The 18,389-nt window shown below is 45.0% G+C and overlaps 1 protein-coding gene across 1 annotated transcript; it reads right to left on the minus strand.

The window, feature by feature from the left end:
• Positions 1 to 1,916: 1,916 nt before the first annotated feature.
• On the minus strand, positions 1,917 to 17,603 carry TMEM233 (transmembrane protein 233). Its single transcript, XM_054288808.1, has 3 exons — positions 17,381 to 17,603; positions 9,662 to 9,796; positions 1,917 to 4,063 (listed from the first exon to the last, which is right to left on the minus strand). The coding sequence occupies exons 1-3, from the start codon at positions 17,567 to 17,569 to the stop codon at positions 4,052 to 4,054; spliced, it is 336 nt and encodes a 111-aa protein (XP_054144783.1). The 5' UTR covers positions 17,570 to 17,603; the 3' UTR covers positions 1,917 to 4,051.
• Positions 17,604 to 18,389: the final 786 nt, after the last annotated feature.

The following is an 18,389-nucleotide window of genomic DNA, read 5'->3' on the forward strand; positions in this document are numbered from 1 at the left end:
TGTGGTTGGAAATGGAAAACTGGGAGTGCACAGAAGAAATCCCTCACACACCACTGCATCCCTCCTCTGCTCCCACACTGCACACCTCCTGAGACCTGCTAAATCAAAATGAGGTTGGAGGGGGGAGGATTGTAAGAGGAAACCAACATTTAGGTAGTTTTTGAGCCTGAAGGTGCTGCCTGTGGAGACTGAGGGCTGTCTCAGAAAGGTGGGGGTCAGGCAGCAGCTCTGCAGAGCCCTGAGGGCTCCAGCCTTGCCTGGAGCTATCTCCTACAAAGCCAGGGTAGGTTCCACATCTGTTCAAGGTATGGTGATATGGACTCCACCTTCCACAAAGGCTCCTGAGCAGCTGTCAGGTAACCAGGATGCTTCTAACCAGCTTGGCCCCCATCAATCCAGTGACTTTCCTTGTATTTAGATCTTACTGGCCTTTGGGAATTCAACCCTTCAACTCTTCTTGCATGTGTGCATACACAAAGTAAAGCTAATGGGGGAGATGACTCCATCTTCCCTCTTCTGAGGCAATCAGAAATAAATAACTGGCAGATCAAGTTAGGGTGCAGGAGAGGAAATTAGCCTAGAGAGAGATGTTTGCCCACTGTTTCAGCAGAGGCACCTGAATAGATGCTGAGAGTGAGGGACACTGTGGCAGCAACCAGATACAACCTATTTCCAGGCTGAGAGGCAGAACACACTGTGAGCACATATCCAAAGATAGAGGTCCAAAAGCTACAACTTCTGGAGCCTCACCACTCCTGGATCCTGGCTGCAACCACATAAATTGAAGAGCCAGTGCTGATCTTCAGGGGAAAGCTGTAAACCCCTGGCTGTGCCTGCAGGAAGGCACCCCAAGAATTTAATTTCATATTATCCCCAAGATAATTTGTTTTTTGTGCAATCTGAAGAAACTTACACCACCTTTTGAGTGTCTGGCTGACCCCCTTCATACAGCAGCAAAGAACCCCCACTTATATTTAGAAGCCTCTTCTAGGGTTACATATCAAGATACGTGCACTGGGCTGTTTTGCAGAATGCAGCTGCCTTGTAAGAAGCCAAAGGTGCCAACATGATCCAGGAGCTGAGGCCAGCAATTTCAAGTTGCCATCTGTCTCTGCCTGTAATATGTTCAGGAAAGAAAAGGGAGCTGCACTTGAGGCATTAGTTGGTGCCTTCAGTGTGCGAGGACACCGTGTCCAAAAAATGGAAGCCTGAAGCAGCTTTGCAGAAGGAAGACTCTGTTCATGCACCCAGGACACAGATGTTGAGTTGAAATACATCTTACTGCTTCCCACCTCCCTCTGATGTTTCATCAAATAACATCATTCAGCACATATATATTATAACAGGGGTTTTTTCCTACCAAAAAAGGAGGGTCCAATGCAGAATAATGGATCAAATCCAAATCTAGATGTGTGACAATGAATTTCCAGAACTGTCAGAGATAATGGAATTTGTATACATGCCCCTCTAAATATGGAGCAGGCACAAATTCCTCAGTCAGCCACCTGCATTCCGCCTTCCACACCCACTGCTGGCACTAGGGCCTTGCTGATTTGGCCACTGAAATGTCATTTATGCAGCCTGCTTTGGGATGTCTCTGCCACACATCAGAACAATGTGGTTGTGCAATGACCAGACCTCTTTCCAGCACAAGCTGCACTTCCCAAACATGGTTGAAAATTTATGTAAACATAAATAAATGAAGAGAACCAATACCAATACATTAGTAAAGCAAAAATAAGATTACCTATGACACAGAAGCACTAAGGACATTAGAGGAATTGCTGCATTCTCTCCTCTCTGTCACATTAAGTGGTTTAATATAAAGCCTTTATTTTTATACCAATCAATAGCACTGTAAGGTACCAACATTTATCTTCAGAAGCACTGAAGGTACAATGGCTCAATTCTCAATTGTATTAAGAGTGAGACTTCAAAGATATTTATGAGGAACAAGATGCAAGTTAGATTTCCAGTATGGTTTTCAAAAGCTTCTGAACGAGTCGGGTGTCTAGCTCCTATTGATCTCAACCCTTGTCAGGCAGTTTAAAAAATACTTCAAGTTGCCTATCCCTATCCTCTGGTGCCCACATAACTTTGGAAACCTCCTTTTGCTGTGATTCACCTCATTCTGAAACTGTCCAAGGGCTTAGAAAAAGGGATATTACTCTTTCCAGTGGAAGAGGCAACAAAATTTAGGAAAAACACTTCCCACATACCAGAATAGACATGAATTAAAAGTAATTTTATTCCACTTGTCAATGACATTTCTATCATATCTGATAATAAGGCAAGCTACTAAAAGTCCCACAAGACATATCAGACCATTAAAATAGTATTCAAAAACCAAAAAGGAGTTCACAGAACAGCCAATTCTTGGGATCATCGAAATCAGTGGCAAGATTCCCATGTGGACAAATCTGATCAGTGTAAATGTTTAATAAATCAGCTGACTTCACCAGTGTTTGTGAAGTTTAATACTGCAGGAATTAAGGAGAAGTAATGCTTCACTGACTTCAATGAAAAACAGAATTTGGCAGGAAGGAAAGCGAAAAAGCACATTGAAAATATAATATCAAGGCACAAAAATACATGCTACTTCCAGGCATATGCTTTAACAGGTAAAGGTTTCTGGGAGGATTTTTTTTGTTTGTTTTTAATAGGCTGTTGAACTCCTGACAGATGATTCTTGTCTCACTTGCACCTGCAGAGCTCCCTGGATTTCTGGGCAGTCGCTCCAGGTTGATGTTGGTGCAGGGAGAGGGAGTGGAAGTTGGCACAGCTCTCTTGAAGGTGTGATAATAAAGCAGAGCAGCAGCTGCTGAGGGTGCAGCCACATCTTAATGCTCACCAGAGCTCACTCCTTTTAACATGGAATATTTGTGTGACAAAAGAATTGCATTCTGTGAAACAGCTAATAAAAACAGCTGTCCCATGCTAGATTTTCACAAGGTATCAAGAAACTGCAGTAATTTAGAGGCCATCAATTCTGGAACCTGAGGCTGCTTGCTGAGTAGTGTGTAAGGATGAGGAAGTGTGTCTGTAACTAGGCAGAGGTGCAGAAGTCTGTCCATCTCTAACTGCAGTGATACACAGACCAGTCACAGAGATGAGAGGATGAGCCAAACAAAACCCACATGAACAAAGCAGAACACAATGAAACGATGTGCCTTGCTGGAAGCACAACAACAAAGGGATGAAGGACATCTGTTTAAAAAGAAGATCTTTTGTCAGATAAAAAAATAGGAACTTTTTACATATGTGAGGTTTAAAGAGGAAAATACGATCAGTGCAAATTTAATGCGGGACAGGAGCTAAGTCAAGGGAGTGCAACAATGAAAGACAACAAAACAAAAATAAATTATTAAGAAAAACATGGATGCAATGGAACAAGAGTCTCTCTTAATAATCAAGTGATTGAAATCGGTCCCAGGTGTTTAAAAATCCAAGGTAAAGTTCTAAAAGCTGAGGATGACAAAAGAAAGCAGCTGCTGAGTCAGAGTGCGCCCACGGCATTATAAAATCACAGAGCAGGGTAAAATCACAAACCCATGGGTACAGTTGTGTCATGTTGAGACTATTTTAAAGTAATGAAAAAGTCCTTAATGGCCTGATCCAAAATCTGCCAGAAGTAACAGGAGTTCTCCTACTAGCTTCAGTGGGCTGTGCATCAGATCTTACACTGTGCACCATAAACAGTCTGGATATGTTGGCTTTGTCTGGCTGGGGTCAGCCAGGGAACATCACAGATCCAGCATACATTCCATGGAAAAGAGAAAGAAAAGGGATTTTTGTTTTAGGGCAAGATCTCATTATACATTAGGGTAAAAGAAAAAAATGCTGCTTTATACTGAGATGTCTTATAAATAAATAGTTTTGAAAACCTGGTCACGCCATGCTGATTAACTAACTGGGCTATCAGTTCATTCACCAGCAACATGCCTCTGCAGATGTGTAGGGTCAGAGCTAACAGTCTGGAATGGTTTCCATCTCTTCTTTTTCCCCCTCCAGAGGTTTACATGTTGATATCATCCAAGTGCAGTCCTGGTCTTCAGATAGCATGCTGCAAGAACACAGAAATATGTGTGTTTAAAGGAGGAGAAGACAGAGAGTTTGCCCTGTGAGTTTAAATTATTAATTCTACAGATCTAATGGATACATTATGCCACATTAGTGGTACTTGTTCTCTTAACAAACATCCCTCTAGACTAGCAGCTCAACACAGTTTTGAGTCAAAGAGCTGAGTTTCTAATGGCATTGGTCATCTGTCAATCCGAACTGAATTTTTAAACTGGGTTACCTGAATCAATGCAAATCAGGGCCTTCCATTCCAGGAAATGGGCTCTCACCTGACAAAGATTCATGAGGTCAACAGCTTCTCTGCTTCCTTGGAGTGGTACATAAAGCAGTCAGACAAGAACAACCCTCCAGCAGTGGAGAACTTGGAAAATCCCACAGTTACACACAACATGCTTTAAAAGGACTGGGAAACCTGTCCTGTGCATGTGCACTAGGAGAGCAAAGATCTGAGGAGTTCCCTCAAATTCCTGTGCAGGGGAAAGCTCTCAGACAATAGCCATGGATGCCCTGAAATATCTCTGGATTCTGGGTTCTGCTGGAGCCTGAGGGATCTCCTCATCAGGCAGATACATTCTAGCAGCTCCTCAAGGAGGGATTTGGGACCCAAGGCACTGCCCAATAAATATATCCTGCAGACAGCATTGATGACTTTGCTGACTGTCTCTTGGATGCTACTCATGGCTCCACTGAGTAGAATCCATTGTGGGAACATCTCCTCTGTGCACAGATGAAACAGCTCCTTCTGGACCAGGATTTTTCATGTGTTTTGCTAAGGAAGTCAGGCTGATGTAACCACATTGTCTGTGCACCTGCACACTGTGCCACTGCTCAGCCTTCCAGCTGAGGGAGGGAACACTTTGAGAGAGATGTAGAGGACTTTAGGCTCCTGTACTTTCACAAATCCAGTGAAACAAGGTAAGGATCAAGGAAATAACGAGTATGTGCCCTTACAATAGAAAAGCAGCAGTATGAGCTCTCTGGCTGGGTGGACACCAAGAATTATAGAGCAGGAATGCCCTGAGTTCAGGCTTGGAGCTCTGTCCCTTACTGGCAGGCCAGTCCCTGCAGCACAAGACCCTGACTCGTTTATTTTTATGGTAAGGTGCAGAGGACAGGATGGGCAGTGTAAAGATCTGGAGGCTGGCTGAGTAATCCCTGTCCTCGTGCTGGTCTTCAGCTTGTCCTGTCTCTGAAAGACAGGCAGGCACTGAGTGGAATGTCTGCAAGGCTTCTGAGAGCTTCAGGAACAGGACAGCACAGATACTAAAAATAAACCTGCACTCCTTTTCCTCCTGAAGAATTACTTCTAAGTCAGTGAGGAAACTGTATGTGTACATCTGTCCCTGGTGCACAGTCTAAACACTTCTCCTTTTCCTTCTACCTGGAATTACCAATGCTGCATTACTGCACACGAGCTTGATTTAAAACCCTTCTGATTCTGAGCAGTGCAAGCTGGTGCTTTCCTCACAGCCTGGCTGGCTCTGTGTTCCTTGGAAGCCATGCTGACAGGTGGCATTTCTGTGGCTTCCCTGGGGTGAAGTTCTAAATCAAGGGAGATTAAAGAAGGGGTCAGAAGTTCAGGCTCCTCTACGAAAGCACTGAAATACCATAATGGTTTGCATAAAATTCCAAACTCACAGCGTTTTGGCTTCCTTCCTCAGAGCAAAACTGTTGCTGTCTCAGTCTACTGGGAGTTTTTACTTCTCTCTAACACCTCTCATTCACCCTCCACATTTCTGCTTGGCTCACTCCTACTTGTCCAGACTGCAGAAGTCCACAAGAGAGGAGCACAGAAGATGTGGGCTGTATATGAAATGCCTCGTGGCTCAGCTGGGTGGCAAAACTCATGTGAGCAGCACTGCAAAGTGTCACTCAGACACTAGAGGTGGTCTGGTAATGTGCTGTGAGGAGCTGAATATTGTTCTGAACTACTCACATGGCAGCCTGAAGTAGAATATGACATGTTTAGATACATTTAAGAATAGGGTTTGGGATATCTAGGATCTCCTTCACTTAAGTAAGGCGGATCCACCCCAGGCTTTTGTGTCCCTAAACCCTGCCAGCAGAGCTCAAATGTAACCCAAGGGTGTCTCATGTCAGCAAAACCCAAACCAAAACAGAATTTGGAATCTGCTTCAAAAACATTGGTGCTGCTCTGAAAACAGATTGTAAATGACTTGAGAGCCCTCACTGACTGACAAAATCACCACCTTTTGCTGAACAAAATGCCCAGAGGTGGGAAGGCTGACTGCAAGCCTGTGCAAGTCTGGGGGAAAGTTTCTGAGAGGAGCATGATGAGAACAGGGGCACTGGGTGGGAGCAAACAGAGTATGGCACACACAGGCTGTGGCACACAGCCCTGCCCTGCTCCAGGTCAGGGAAGGCAAATACATCGCATTTCTCACTGCAGTCCTTGATGGACAACATGCCTGAGGCACACATGCAGGGCCAGACTGTGGTGACACAAATGCCAGCTAAAGTTACATCTGAGCAAGCCCTGGAAATGTAACTCAGCCCTCGGGACTGGCAAGGCAGGGGCACAGGGGAAGCTGACAGGGGAGGCTAAAAGCAAATGGGGAAGAGTAAGGATAAATTTGGCCCAGTGTGGAACGAGGCCCAGCCCTGATCTCACACACAGCACAGCTCTGCACTCAGAGCCCTCAGCAGGAGGAGGGACATGCCACTTCACACTGATCAGGACACACAGGTTTCATTGCTGGGCTGTCAGCTCCAGTGATGCAAGTGATGGCTTCCCCTTGCCTACACTTAGGGCCATGGCTGCAGATCATAGATGGTTCCCAAGTGTTGGGTGGGCCCTGCTCCAGGATATAAATATGTATCACTACATATCTTAATATATGTTAGCTAAAGATAACATGCCAGTGTTTGAGACAAATGAGGCTCTCCAAGGCAGCAGGAGAAGCCCCAAGCTGACTTAGCTCTGAGTAAATCCTCAAAATGAGAAGTCAAGGCTGTTTTTTCCCTGCAGTAGATGTGTAGGTGTTGGCTGCTGTTATTCCTGTGCCACTGCTGCTCTGTGACTGAACCAACCAAGGAAGGCACATGAGGACACTTGGAAGGGAGGGTTTGCTGAAAAGTGAAAGGGTCTTCCTCTTCCCAAGCCTGGCACTATTATTGGGGCTACATTTGGGAGTATTATTGGTGGTATAAAATCATTGTTAGCTCAAAGCAGGAATTTCCTGCTCTTCCTCTCTCTGCAACTTCTACCATTTCTGCCCTCAACACACCTGACTGGATATTTTTCTCCTGGCTGAGACATGTGGAGTTGTTTTGAAGGAGGCTTCAGAGCCAGCTGAGCCTGACTCAAGTTCCTGTACCTATAAGAAAAGTTGTGTAACAATTGGTAGAGATTCCCCCCTGCCAACCTGACTTGGATGTCTCATTTTTGTTGCCTCTCAGAGGCTGGATGTTGTAGAAGAGAACTCAAGTTCTCAGCACACTTTGCATCTTTGATACTGGCAGCAGTATCTCCCCAAGGTAATTTGCAGTGAGATTTGTTATCCCTTGAAGACCAAAAGAAGCCACAAGGAATGCCAGCAGGAAGAACTGTGGTATCTGATTAATTTCAGGTGGATAAAGAACGGGAATTAATCTTGGAAGCGTCAAGGTTTTCCTCCGTATTGCTGAAGTCTAACTTCCAGGAAAAATGCATGTGTAGGTCATGGAAACATTAAATCTGTGCTTAATGGTGATCAAATAAATCTGCCATATTATTGTATCAAGGCTATTTTATGCTACCTTACTAATATTGAAACATGTATTAAAGTTAGCACAGAATTATTTTAACAATCACTCCAGCAGAGTGGCTGTCAGTAAATAATCATAAGAAAGGCACAAATGGGTGTGAGGTCACTGAATGGAATGTGCAAAGCCATTCTTAGCAGTGGAATGTCAGACTAAAACAATTTAGTATAAAGTAAAAACATCCAAGAGTAAGGCAACAGAGGGGACCCAGGTAAGCATGGAGAGTGGAAAGACCAGCTGGGTGCTTCTCTTCACTCATTTTCACATCAAAAGATTGTTGCTGCCATCAAATCCTTTCGTAGAAGCAAAGGCTCTTTGGAGGGTGACAAGTGAGAGGGAGAAGGGGAGCAGTGAAGAGGCTGGAGGGGCAGAGAGCAGAGTGAATCCAGCGAACCTGGACTCCTCACAAAAGTCATGGTACCATTTGGCCAAGAAAGCTCTGTGGAAACTATGTACAGAAATTAATATCCCAGCAGTGTTCTGAGGGTTCCCAGGCAGCTTCTACCCAACAGAGAGTTTTCTCTTAAAAAAAACCTCCCAGAACCAAAATCAAATTAAAAAGTCCTCAAAGGAAAAACGAAGTTGTATTATACTGGTTTGCTGCTGCCTGGTCACTGTGAATGCTTCTGGCCAGTGCTGTCTGCCATTCCTCACACTGCCCTTCCCTCCCCTACTTTGAAAAAATAACTGAGCTGCTCTCCTTGCCTGAGAAATGATGAGTAAGGAGGTGGAATTTACTGCTGCTGTCAATTACAAAACTTGGCACCCCCAGCCTGAAGAGCCTTGGGTTTGAATCTGCCAGTGCTGAATGAGCTGAACACAAGCTGAACAAGACTCCTGCTTGCAAAATGCACAGAAAATTAATGAATGCACAGGACACTTAGAGTCTGAAACAACATCTAATAATGTCCCACAGAGCCGTACCCCCTGTCCAGTAACTTCCCTGCAGCTCAATATGTTGTATTTCAGTTTTTGTATGAAAATGCTGTACATGTTTAACCAGTTACTGCATTCCACTCCCCAGAGATGTCTTCATTTCAGTGGTAAATGGGGTGTTCTCTGTTTATAGCTTATGCATAAGTTTGTACAGTGCACTGAAATGCCCTCCAACCAAACCAGCCAATAATAAATTCATTTAAATTGGTTATTTTAATGGGAAGTGCACAGTACTGTGGAGAAAAGAACACACTGTTGCACAGCCTTAAGAAAGATTATCAATACCCTCAATAGCTTTTGTTCTCTTTTCCAGTAATCCATTTGGGTAACCCCAGAGATTCATTTGTTTGTTTCTATTATTGCAGGTGTGGGAGGACAGTAACACAGCGTGGAGAGTGAAGGGCCTTACTCCACAGAGACACAAGTCAGAATGACATTTTTGACCACTTTTGATATAGTTCTGGTCATCTATTTTACTGTCAAACAGTAGAGGAGTAACTGACTGTTGTCTCCTCCTTGCAGAGCTAAAAGATCAGTTGGCCAGACCATGAGACTGAAAACTAGCACCTGGGGACTCTGTTACCTGAAATTTAAAAATCTCAGGTCACTTGGTATGAAAGATGGTGAAGCTGAGGAGGACAAAACCAAAAAGCAACTGGCCAAAATAGGAAAAACAAATTGGAGCTGCAAGAGTTTCTAGAAAACCACCTGCTGCCAAGACAGAGCCGCTTGTGTTTAGCCACAGACAACAGAATTTTCTAAGGCGTAGAATACAATAACATCCTTTTGGAAAGCATACATGCATCCCTGGATAGATAAGGAGAGGGGGCTGTGGCAGCCCTCAGTGCCTCGAGGGAGGGCTGTGGGAGCCCCTGCTCACCGTGGTGAAGTGAACCGCGCAGTAGATGCCGATGATGACGAGGCCGATGATGATGGAGGCCACGGCCACCCAGAGCGCGTTGCGACCCAGCCGCTTGGAGCCTTCTATGTCCCCCTGGTTGTAGCTGTTCAGGGCCTGCAGGGGAAAAACAGGGAATCACACTCTGCCCCTCAAACACAAACCTGTTGGCAAAGCAGCACAGCAGCGCTGAACCAACAGAACAAATCAATGCCCACAGCCAAGGTAAGCAGGGAGTCCAATTTTCTGTTCCAGTCATTTTCTGTTGGAATGTTGGGGGACACAGGACAGATGATGGACTTTGGACCTGGTAAACATAAGAGATTTGATAACAGGATGCTTTGGCAAAAGCAAACAGAACTTTGAAAATTAGACCTGGATTGCAAGAAGATTAAATCAAAGGGGTTTACCAGAAAGAAAATCCCATTAAACTCTGCAAGCAAGATATGTTCCTATATGTGCAACTTTGTGTATGTGATTTTAACCTAATCGTTGTAGTAAACATTACTAGTCTCCCTGAAATAGTATATAAGCGTTTGTATCCCACAATAAAATTGAATTCTGATGACCAAGTCAGTCTCCCCATCTCTCTCCATTGCTGACAATTTTCCGTACCTTTCATTGAAGCTACAGCTTTTTTTTTGTTTGTTTGTTTGGGGTTTGTTTGTTTGTTGTGTTGTTTGGGGTTTTTTTTTGTTCAGTGGTGGGCTTTGTTTATTTGATACACACCTGACACTGTAATATTTTCTGAAAAATTCCCTTGCCCAGGATTCTTCTCCTGGGAAGCTGAGAAGCCTCAGAGAAAAAAGAAAACAATAATTATCTGATTTGCTTCTCCTGTGTTTTGCTGCTTTGGGATGTTTTTTGGAGATTGTTTATCCAATATGTGAATTGTTTTAACTTAATAGCTAATCACAGCCAGCTGTGTTGAGGCTCTGGAGAGAGTCACAAGTTTTTCATTAGTATCTTCTATCCTTCTGTAAATATCCTCTCTATATTCTTTAGTATAGTTTAGTATAGTATTCTTTAATATAATACCATAAAATAATAAATTATCCTTCTAAGAACATGGAGTCAGATTCATCTTTCCTCCCAATGACGTGGGACCCAAAAAATCCCACACACACCAGCATAAAAGCTGTCAAACCAACATCAACAAACTTGCACAAACCAGTGGCTTTTATCTTTGGAAATAGTTTTGTAGTATATGGGAATTGTTAGTTGGCCACTTCACTAGCAGTGAGATAAATTCTTATGCTTTATAAGATATAAGCATAAAAAAGAGCATAAACAGGCTGCATTTTTAGAGAAAGTCTCAGCAAAACTTTAAAAATCTTACTAATTACCTATTTTTCCAATATTTTACTTTTCCAAACAAAGTTTGAAGAATTAATAGGTAGTTTGCTAGTGGTGGGAAAAATACAAACTGAAGAAATATAGGGCATCTGAACAAAACATCTGAGTGCCATCCTGATGGGCTAGAAGTTGCATTTCCTTTGCATTCTGGAAGACACTGATAATTATGATCATAGACACTGATAATTATGATCATATCCATCCTGAGGTGTGCATCAGATATCCCCATATTATCTCACGAGACTAGAGTTTCTCTCTACCCACCCATGGCTTAGCAGATGCTGTACATTCATGACATGCTCAGATTGCAATGTGTGATAGGACCACTCTGACCTTTGAGGCTTTTGTGAGACAGACTATAGGATTTTCTGAATTAATTTTTGGTTTAACCAAACCATTTTAAAGGAGAACCACACAAAATACTGTAGTATACGAGTCTAAACACGGTTTGTAGAATTTTTTCCCAAGAATGAGATGCTATCAAAGCATTAAAAAGGGCATTATTCCTAAGAATTTTTTTGTAAAATCGTGAGAGTTTGAGTTCATAAGCCACAACACTGAGTCCAGATTTCTAGATCAGATTTCACTATTGAACTCAGCATACTTCCTCAGGGAATCAGATTAGTCACAACACGGTTTTTAGTATCTTGTATATATTTCAGGAGGTATCAGAGAAATGGGAAGAGTAGGGGGAGAGATATGAGGACCTGATCAAATTAACTGCTCTCTGGACTAGAGAATTCAGATTGTCTCTGGAAAACGACTGTATGAGGTACCACCAAGTGCCAAAATGAAAGTGCTTCAGCTACAAATCACTTTTTGCAGCAAACAGAACAACAGAGTGAAGAGCTGAGACTGTGGAGGGCAGGAAAGGGATGAAGTTCAGAGCACACCAAGCACTGCTGTAGAGCCATTTCTCCCAAGCAGGAAAGCAATGAGGGGCATGATGTGTGTGCTGTGTCAATTAGTGGGCACACAGAGCTAATGGGCTGGGTGCACCCGTGGTGTCAGCACTGCAGGAGCATCAGCCCAGCCCAGACAGTCCCAAAGCAACACAGCCTGCATTCCTTGAACTGCATCTCAAGGATAAGTGCAGGTACTTATTCTCTGGAGCCTACAAAAGGCTGAGATGCTGATGCACTCATGTCCTTAAAGAGAGCACTGATACATTTCTTCCCTTCCTGGAAGCCCACATGCCTAAACATTTCTCTGGTTTGTGTCCCCAAAGAATTTCACTAAAACCTCTGCTCTGCTGTCAGCTTTCATTGAGGCTGGAAAGCACATAATGGGGAAAGAGGGAAGAGATGGAAGTGAGAGATGGACAGGAGCACATGGTCAGACAGGACAGTGCCAGCCCTGACCCTGCTACAAAGGGGCTGGCACTGTCCTGTCACCAAAGCCACTCCACTGTCCCCAGCAGTCCTGGCTGCAGAAGAGCTTTCTCCAAGTACATTTGGAAAGGTCTTTAAAAGGATTATGAGGAGAAACACAGCTCAGCTGGCCTTGAGCAGACTGACCTCCTCCTGTGTGTGCCAACACCCACCAATGCCACTGTGGCTGCAGGGGGAAACACAGAGAAGCAGCACAGACACCCTGGCCCTGACTTTGTGCTCACCTCTTATCAAAGCACTCCCCTTGCACGGCATCTGCAGGGGGGTTCTGCAGACACCATCGACTCAGCTCCCCAGGCTTGTGGTCTCAAAAGTGAGACAGAGTTGTAAGCAAGCCCTGACAGCATCAGCTTGCAGTTCTGGGCCATTTTACTAATGTATTTAGGAAGTCTGGAAAATGTCCATGTGATTTCTGCAGGTACTGCATAAATAATTCACTGTGCAAACTTTAATAAATAATGCCATTTTAATATAAATCCACGATGAAGAGGAGGAAAACAACATTAACGATAAAGAATAGGATTTGGGAGAGTCAGGAAGGAGACCAAAGTTTCTCTATGAAGAGGTTTAAATTAAATGAAATAACTTAGAAAGCATTCAATAAAAAAATAAGAGGTTTGAGGGAGTGGTTGGGGTCTGATGTAAAGCTTTCTGAAATTCATTACTTCCATCTGCTTCAAAGGGCTCCTGGTCAAGTTTCCAGTTTTCAATATTAGATAGAGATAACAACAACTGTTAAAGCTTTAACTGTTACATCTATTTATTTCCAAGGGCTTGGCAATATATTGAGAACACAGCATCTGTATGAGGCATTTGGTCTGTCCAACTTTTAAAACAAATTTCAGCCCTTTTCAGCCTAACACCATATGATTTCTCAGGTTTCTGCTACCTCACTGGCTATGAAGTCATAATGTAAATTAAAGCCACAGTTCTGCAGCTGTTTATTTACTTGAGTAATCTCAGTGACTTCACCAGGTTCACACACATCTATTTATAAAACATTCTCAGTTCAACAATAAAGTGACTTAACCTCATGTGAACAGAAATGTGCTGAATTAGCTATAAAATATTAATCCCTTTTTATGTGTATTTTCTGTTCCACACTCCCAGAGCACTGACCATGGCAAAACCATGAAAGAACACTGAGTTACTTCAGAAATCTTCCTCTACTTTTGTTACAGATCTGGGCAGAGCAGACTGAGGTTCTCTGATCAGTATTTTCTAGGCTCTGTAAGCCAGGCTGGGTGAACCTTAATTGGCTGTGCCTGGAAAGGAGACACTCTCTAGTTCAGAGCTAAGGAAGAACCAGACCTGCTGACTCAGGGTGACTCCTCACTGTAGGAACAGCTCCCAGGGAAACACAAAGGAGAGGGGGCACTTGGGGAGCAGTTCAGAACAGGCAGGTGCTGAGCAGGGGAGTGAAAGGGGAGCTGGCTCTGCAGGGTGCTGCTGAGGAAAAACAAAAATCTACCAGTTTGCAAAGGCAGGGCCATGCAAAAATGCCTTAACAGCAGCTGCTGAGCCCTGCTGTTTAATATTCCTGAATATTAAATACGCTGTTTAATATTCCTGAAGCGGGTACAGGCTGTCCCATATGGTGTTAGATATCCAGGTACCTACAAGCTACCTAACAAGGGGTGTATAAATAGTAAACTCTGCAAGTAAACTTTCTAAATACAGAAACATTGGTCACTGCTGGTCACTGAGCTGGCCACAGCCAACACACTGCACATGGCTCATTAGGATCCCAATTAAAAGAGGTGAGAAAGCAAGATCCATCCTTTCCTGTCCCCAAGGCTTCCACCACCCTCTAATTTGTTGTCTCTGCTTAGGGAAGCCCATATAAAGACAAGGCATCTGAATCCAACAGCAACAAATGCAGACAAAGAACTTGTTACTATCAGAGGCAGATGAGCCAAGATTGTCACAGCTTGACCACATATGTTGTTTGAAGCATGGAAATGATTAAACAAAATGTGTCAACAGCAAGAGGGACTTTGGAGCAAAAATCAGTGAGAAATAGCTTTGGAGAGACTGTTTGGAGGTTGTTACAAACGTAAAGCCCTATGGAATTACAGAACTAGTCTGACACAGAGATCTCTGAAATGAAGACAGCTGAAGGAGGGTAATGAGAAGGGCCAACAAAACGTGTTCAATTGTCAGACCTCATTGCTGGCATTGAAAATATCTGATTCATTTCCCAGAGTTATTCCACAGCCTCCCTCTAGCTCTGCCCCCATGAGCCAGACAGACACAGCCAGTCCACCCCAGCCATGTCTCGGGCACAGCAGGCAGCTCACTGAGGGCTCTTTGGGCTCACCACTGCAGAGAAGGAGCCAAAGAGCTCAGTGACACAGTGCCCCAGCCCCAGCCCCACACCAGAGAAATCTCCTGAGCCACAGAAGCCTCCTGACCTGGTCCTGCCCCCAAACTCTTGCCTGTGGTTATTACACTTGTATGGGAAACAAGAGGACAGAGCTGAGGGAGGTGTCCCTGGGGCTGACTGAGCCAACTGATGGCAGAGCAGTGTGACACAGCTGCTCACAGTGACACAGCTGCTGGAAGCAACAAGGAGCAGAAATGATGGCATCTGGGGCTGCAGAAGGGTATTGAGAGCAGTGATCCTACAGCCAGGAGTCCTGGGGAAGCAGAACTCCATTTGCCAGAAATGCTGAGCAGTGCTCACCCTGCAAGTGGCCAGGGGGCCTCTTGTAATGCCAATATGGCAACACAGTGATGGCAATAATGCCCTTTTTACCAGCTCTCCTCTGAGCCCTGCCATGAGAAAAAGACAGGTAAGGAACAAGGAAAGTTATTATTGCAATAAGGAGAACTTGCAAAAGGTTTATTCTAAAAATAAAGGAGGTAAGATCTGTAACGGTGAAGTTCGAGCCTCCAAAGGTGAGAAAGGAGTGAGGAAACCAGTGCTGGAGTTGTAAATGGGGCAGCAGAAGAGACAGAAGAGACTGAAGACAAATCTGTCACTTATTTTGGGGGTGTGTTAGAGCCCAGACTCTACTTTTAGAGTGAAAACATTGTCTGAATTTAGAACAGTTAAGGAGGGCATGACACAGGTACACAGGGTGCTGAACCATGCCCCCTCTAGAAGCCAGTAGGTCTTTTCCCTTTAGGTCCATTTTATGAAGTGGAAATTTGTAGAAAATCCACTTGTGAGGGTCTTTAATTCTGACCCAAGGTCTCAGGTAAGCTCTGCAGACTGTAAAGGTGTCTTCTGTAAGAAAAGAAAATAACCCACTCTTGTATTCCGTGTTAACCCTTAGCAGCTCCAGCTGAGAAAGGGAGGGAAGGCGCAGATCCCAGCAGAAGTGGAAATAAAACCAGCCCAGGCTAAAATGCAGAACCTGCAGCTGAAGATAATGCAGCAGTTACAGGTTGCAGCTTGGAAAGGCAGGGGGGTCAGGCTGTGGAAAAGAAGTTGGACATGCTATTTTTATAGAAAAGGAGAGGTTTTAGGTCGGATGTGTTGAAACAGAAGCTATTCCCAGACGGGGGAGGTCACTGGTCTGGTTTTTGTTTCCCCCTGTAAGGGAGTGGGCAGCTGGGACCTGCACAGGCTGTTCAGCATTCAGGAAGTGCTCTTCCCACCCTGGTTCCTTCAAACCCCCTGGTAACAGCTACTGATGCCTGACTCCAGAAGCCTGCATGAACTTCAACCAGGCCGGGGGTGGAGATTTCTCCATATGGGGTGCAAAAATCTTTAGAGGCCAAATTCTGTCCTTGACAGTTAACTTCTGTACAGCCCCAGCACCTTGATGAAAGCAGTGTCACAGGGAACAGACGCTCCCAGCCCCAGATCATCAGCTCTCATTACTTTATATAGCACCCTCAGTGTCCATGGACAGAAAGGATGCTGAGTACCAGCAGAACCAAACCTTCTCAAAATAAGGAAAAAAGCATTTTGTATAGTTAAGGTAACAACAAAGGAAATAAACACAGAAGGAAGAAAATTTTTAAAAACCCAAAAAAACAAAACAAAAAAACCCCCCAAAACAAAACAAAAACAAAAAGAGAGCTAACACTTAACTACAAAAAAAAAAAAAAAGACTTGAACAATGGCTTTGGAATAGTAGTTTAGCAATGTGATTTCTCATCAATCTTTACTCATCACACTTTACGAAAGTGTGTTTTGGGATATTTTAGACATAGCTAGCTATTCTTATACTTAAATGCAGAAAGAAATAACTACATTTTTACTTACTTTCTCAGCTTGGCTGTCAGAGAAAAGGATGAAAATACACAACATGTTTTAAACCTTTTTCAGCTCCTAAACAACAGAAATACATTGCAGTGTTACTGATAACACCGATCATGTATATGACTAGAAAACTCTGGATCTGACTCTGCAACTTTTAACTCAGAGAAGGAGATTCTGTTCCAACAATCCTTTGGAAGTTAAGGGGATTGCTGGTTTATTAAGGACAACGTGTATCAATTTCAGATTGTAGGAGTAAGGCTGTTCTCTCAGTGTGTTTGATACTCAATTTACACGTGCAATTGCCAACAACCTACAATCGTTATCATCATCTGTATTATTCTAACAAATAGTATCAAAGAGCCTGTTTACTGGAAAAAAGGCACTCCTATTATATTTGATTAGCTAAAGCAGAAACCAAATCTGATTTCTGTTCTCCAGCTGACACTTTCACACAGATACTCTGTCCAGTTCAGCGTGCGCCTTAGTTGATGCAACAAACCCCTCTAACTGGAATAAACCCGCCACCTGACAGTGCAAACTTGTTGGAAGCTGCCTTTCACTCCACGCTTTCCATCGCTGCTGGGGTAGCTCGGCGGTCCCCCTGCCCGCGCCTGCGGATGCTCCCAGCCTCGCTGCCTCGCCCGGTGTCCGCAGGCTCCGGGGCAAGCGGCTCCAGGGCGGCTGGTGCCCCTGTCCCTGCCGGGGCCGCTCGGAGCACGAGCCGGCGGCGCTACTCACCATGACCGCGAACACGAAGGCGACGATGTTGACGGGATAGGCGGGACAGAAGCAGGAGAGGATGCTGAGGAGCAGGTAGTTCTTGGGCCGCGGCGGCGGCGGCTCGTCGGGCAGCTCATCCTCGATGTTGGTCTCGGGGCTGTTCTCCAGAGCCCGCTTGATGTCGGCGCCGGCGGGGAGCGCGGACATGGGGCTGCGCTGCGGCGGGCGGGCGGCGCGGAAAGCCCAGCGCTCCGGGCAGGCGGCACCGAGCGGCGCCGAGCCAAGGGAGCCGCCCCGGGCCGGGGCCGGGGCCGGGGCCGGGCGGGGCGGGGGCGCTGCCGCGGGGCTCTGCGAGCGCGGGCTGCGGTGATGGGGGAGCGCCCAGCCCGACGCCGCCCGCCCGCCGAGGCTCCCAGCGCCCCGGCCCCGGGAGCGCCCCCGGGCAGCGAAACCCGCGCCTGGTCCGGCCCCTGTGGAACAACTTGCGCTGCTGCAGTTACAGGGCTTGAGCCGAGTCTGCACAGCCCCCGGGAGAGCCGCGCTGCGCTCTTAAACTCGCGTTCCCAAGTGTCCGAGCCGCTTCAGCAAGCGGGGAAAAGCCCGCAAAGCCATTTCCCCGCACCTGGACTGAATTTGCCGTCTCAGCCTCTTGCTGAACTTAGCCAAAGCATTGAAGAGCAGCAGAAACTAACGAATTTAAAACATTAAGGTCAATTTTTTAGCAAATTATCCGTTATTACTGAACATGACATCTGTAAGGTGAAACCCTCTGTGGGGTATGCCTGAAAGAGAGCCAGGAAATCAGTATTATCTCTAAAACAACATATGGGGAAAAAACCCCCAAAATAAATAGATCTTTATTTACCCCAAGTAAACCATTATGGAAATAGATCTTTATTTACCCCAAGTAAATAAAGATCTATTTCCATAATGGTTTTCAATTTGGCGAGGAGTGACATGGCAGCCTACACTGAGAAAGGAACAGGCTGTTTCTGCTCTGTGGTCCTAGAAAAACCTTCACACCTGT

Source organism: Melozone crissalis, unplaced genomic scaffold (genome assembly GCF_028551555.1).
Source record: "Melozone crissalis strain CALT ecotype California unplaced genomic scaffold, PUWL_Pcris_2 ptg000063l_1, whole genome shotgun sequence".
Classification (NCBI taxonomy): domain Eukaryota; kingdom Metazoa; phylum Chordata; class Aves; order Passeriformes; family Passerellidae; genus Melozone; species Melozone crissalis.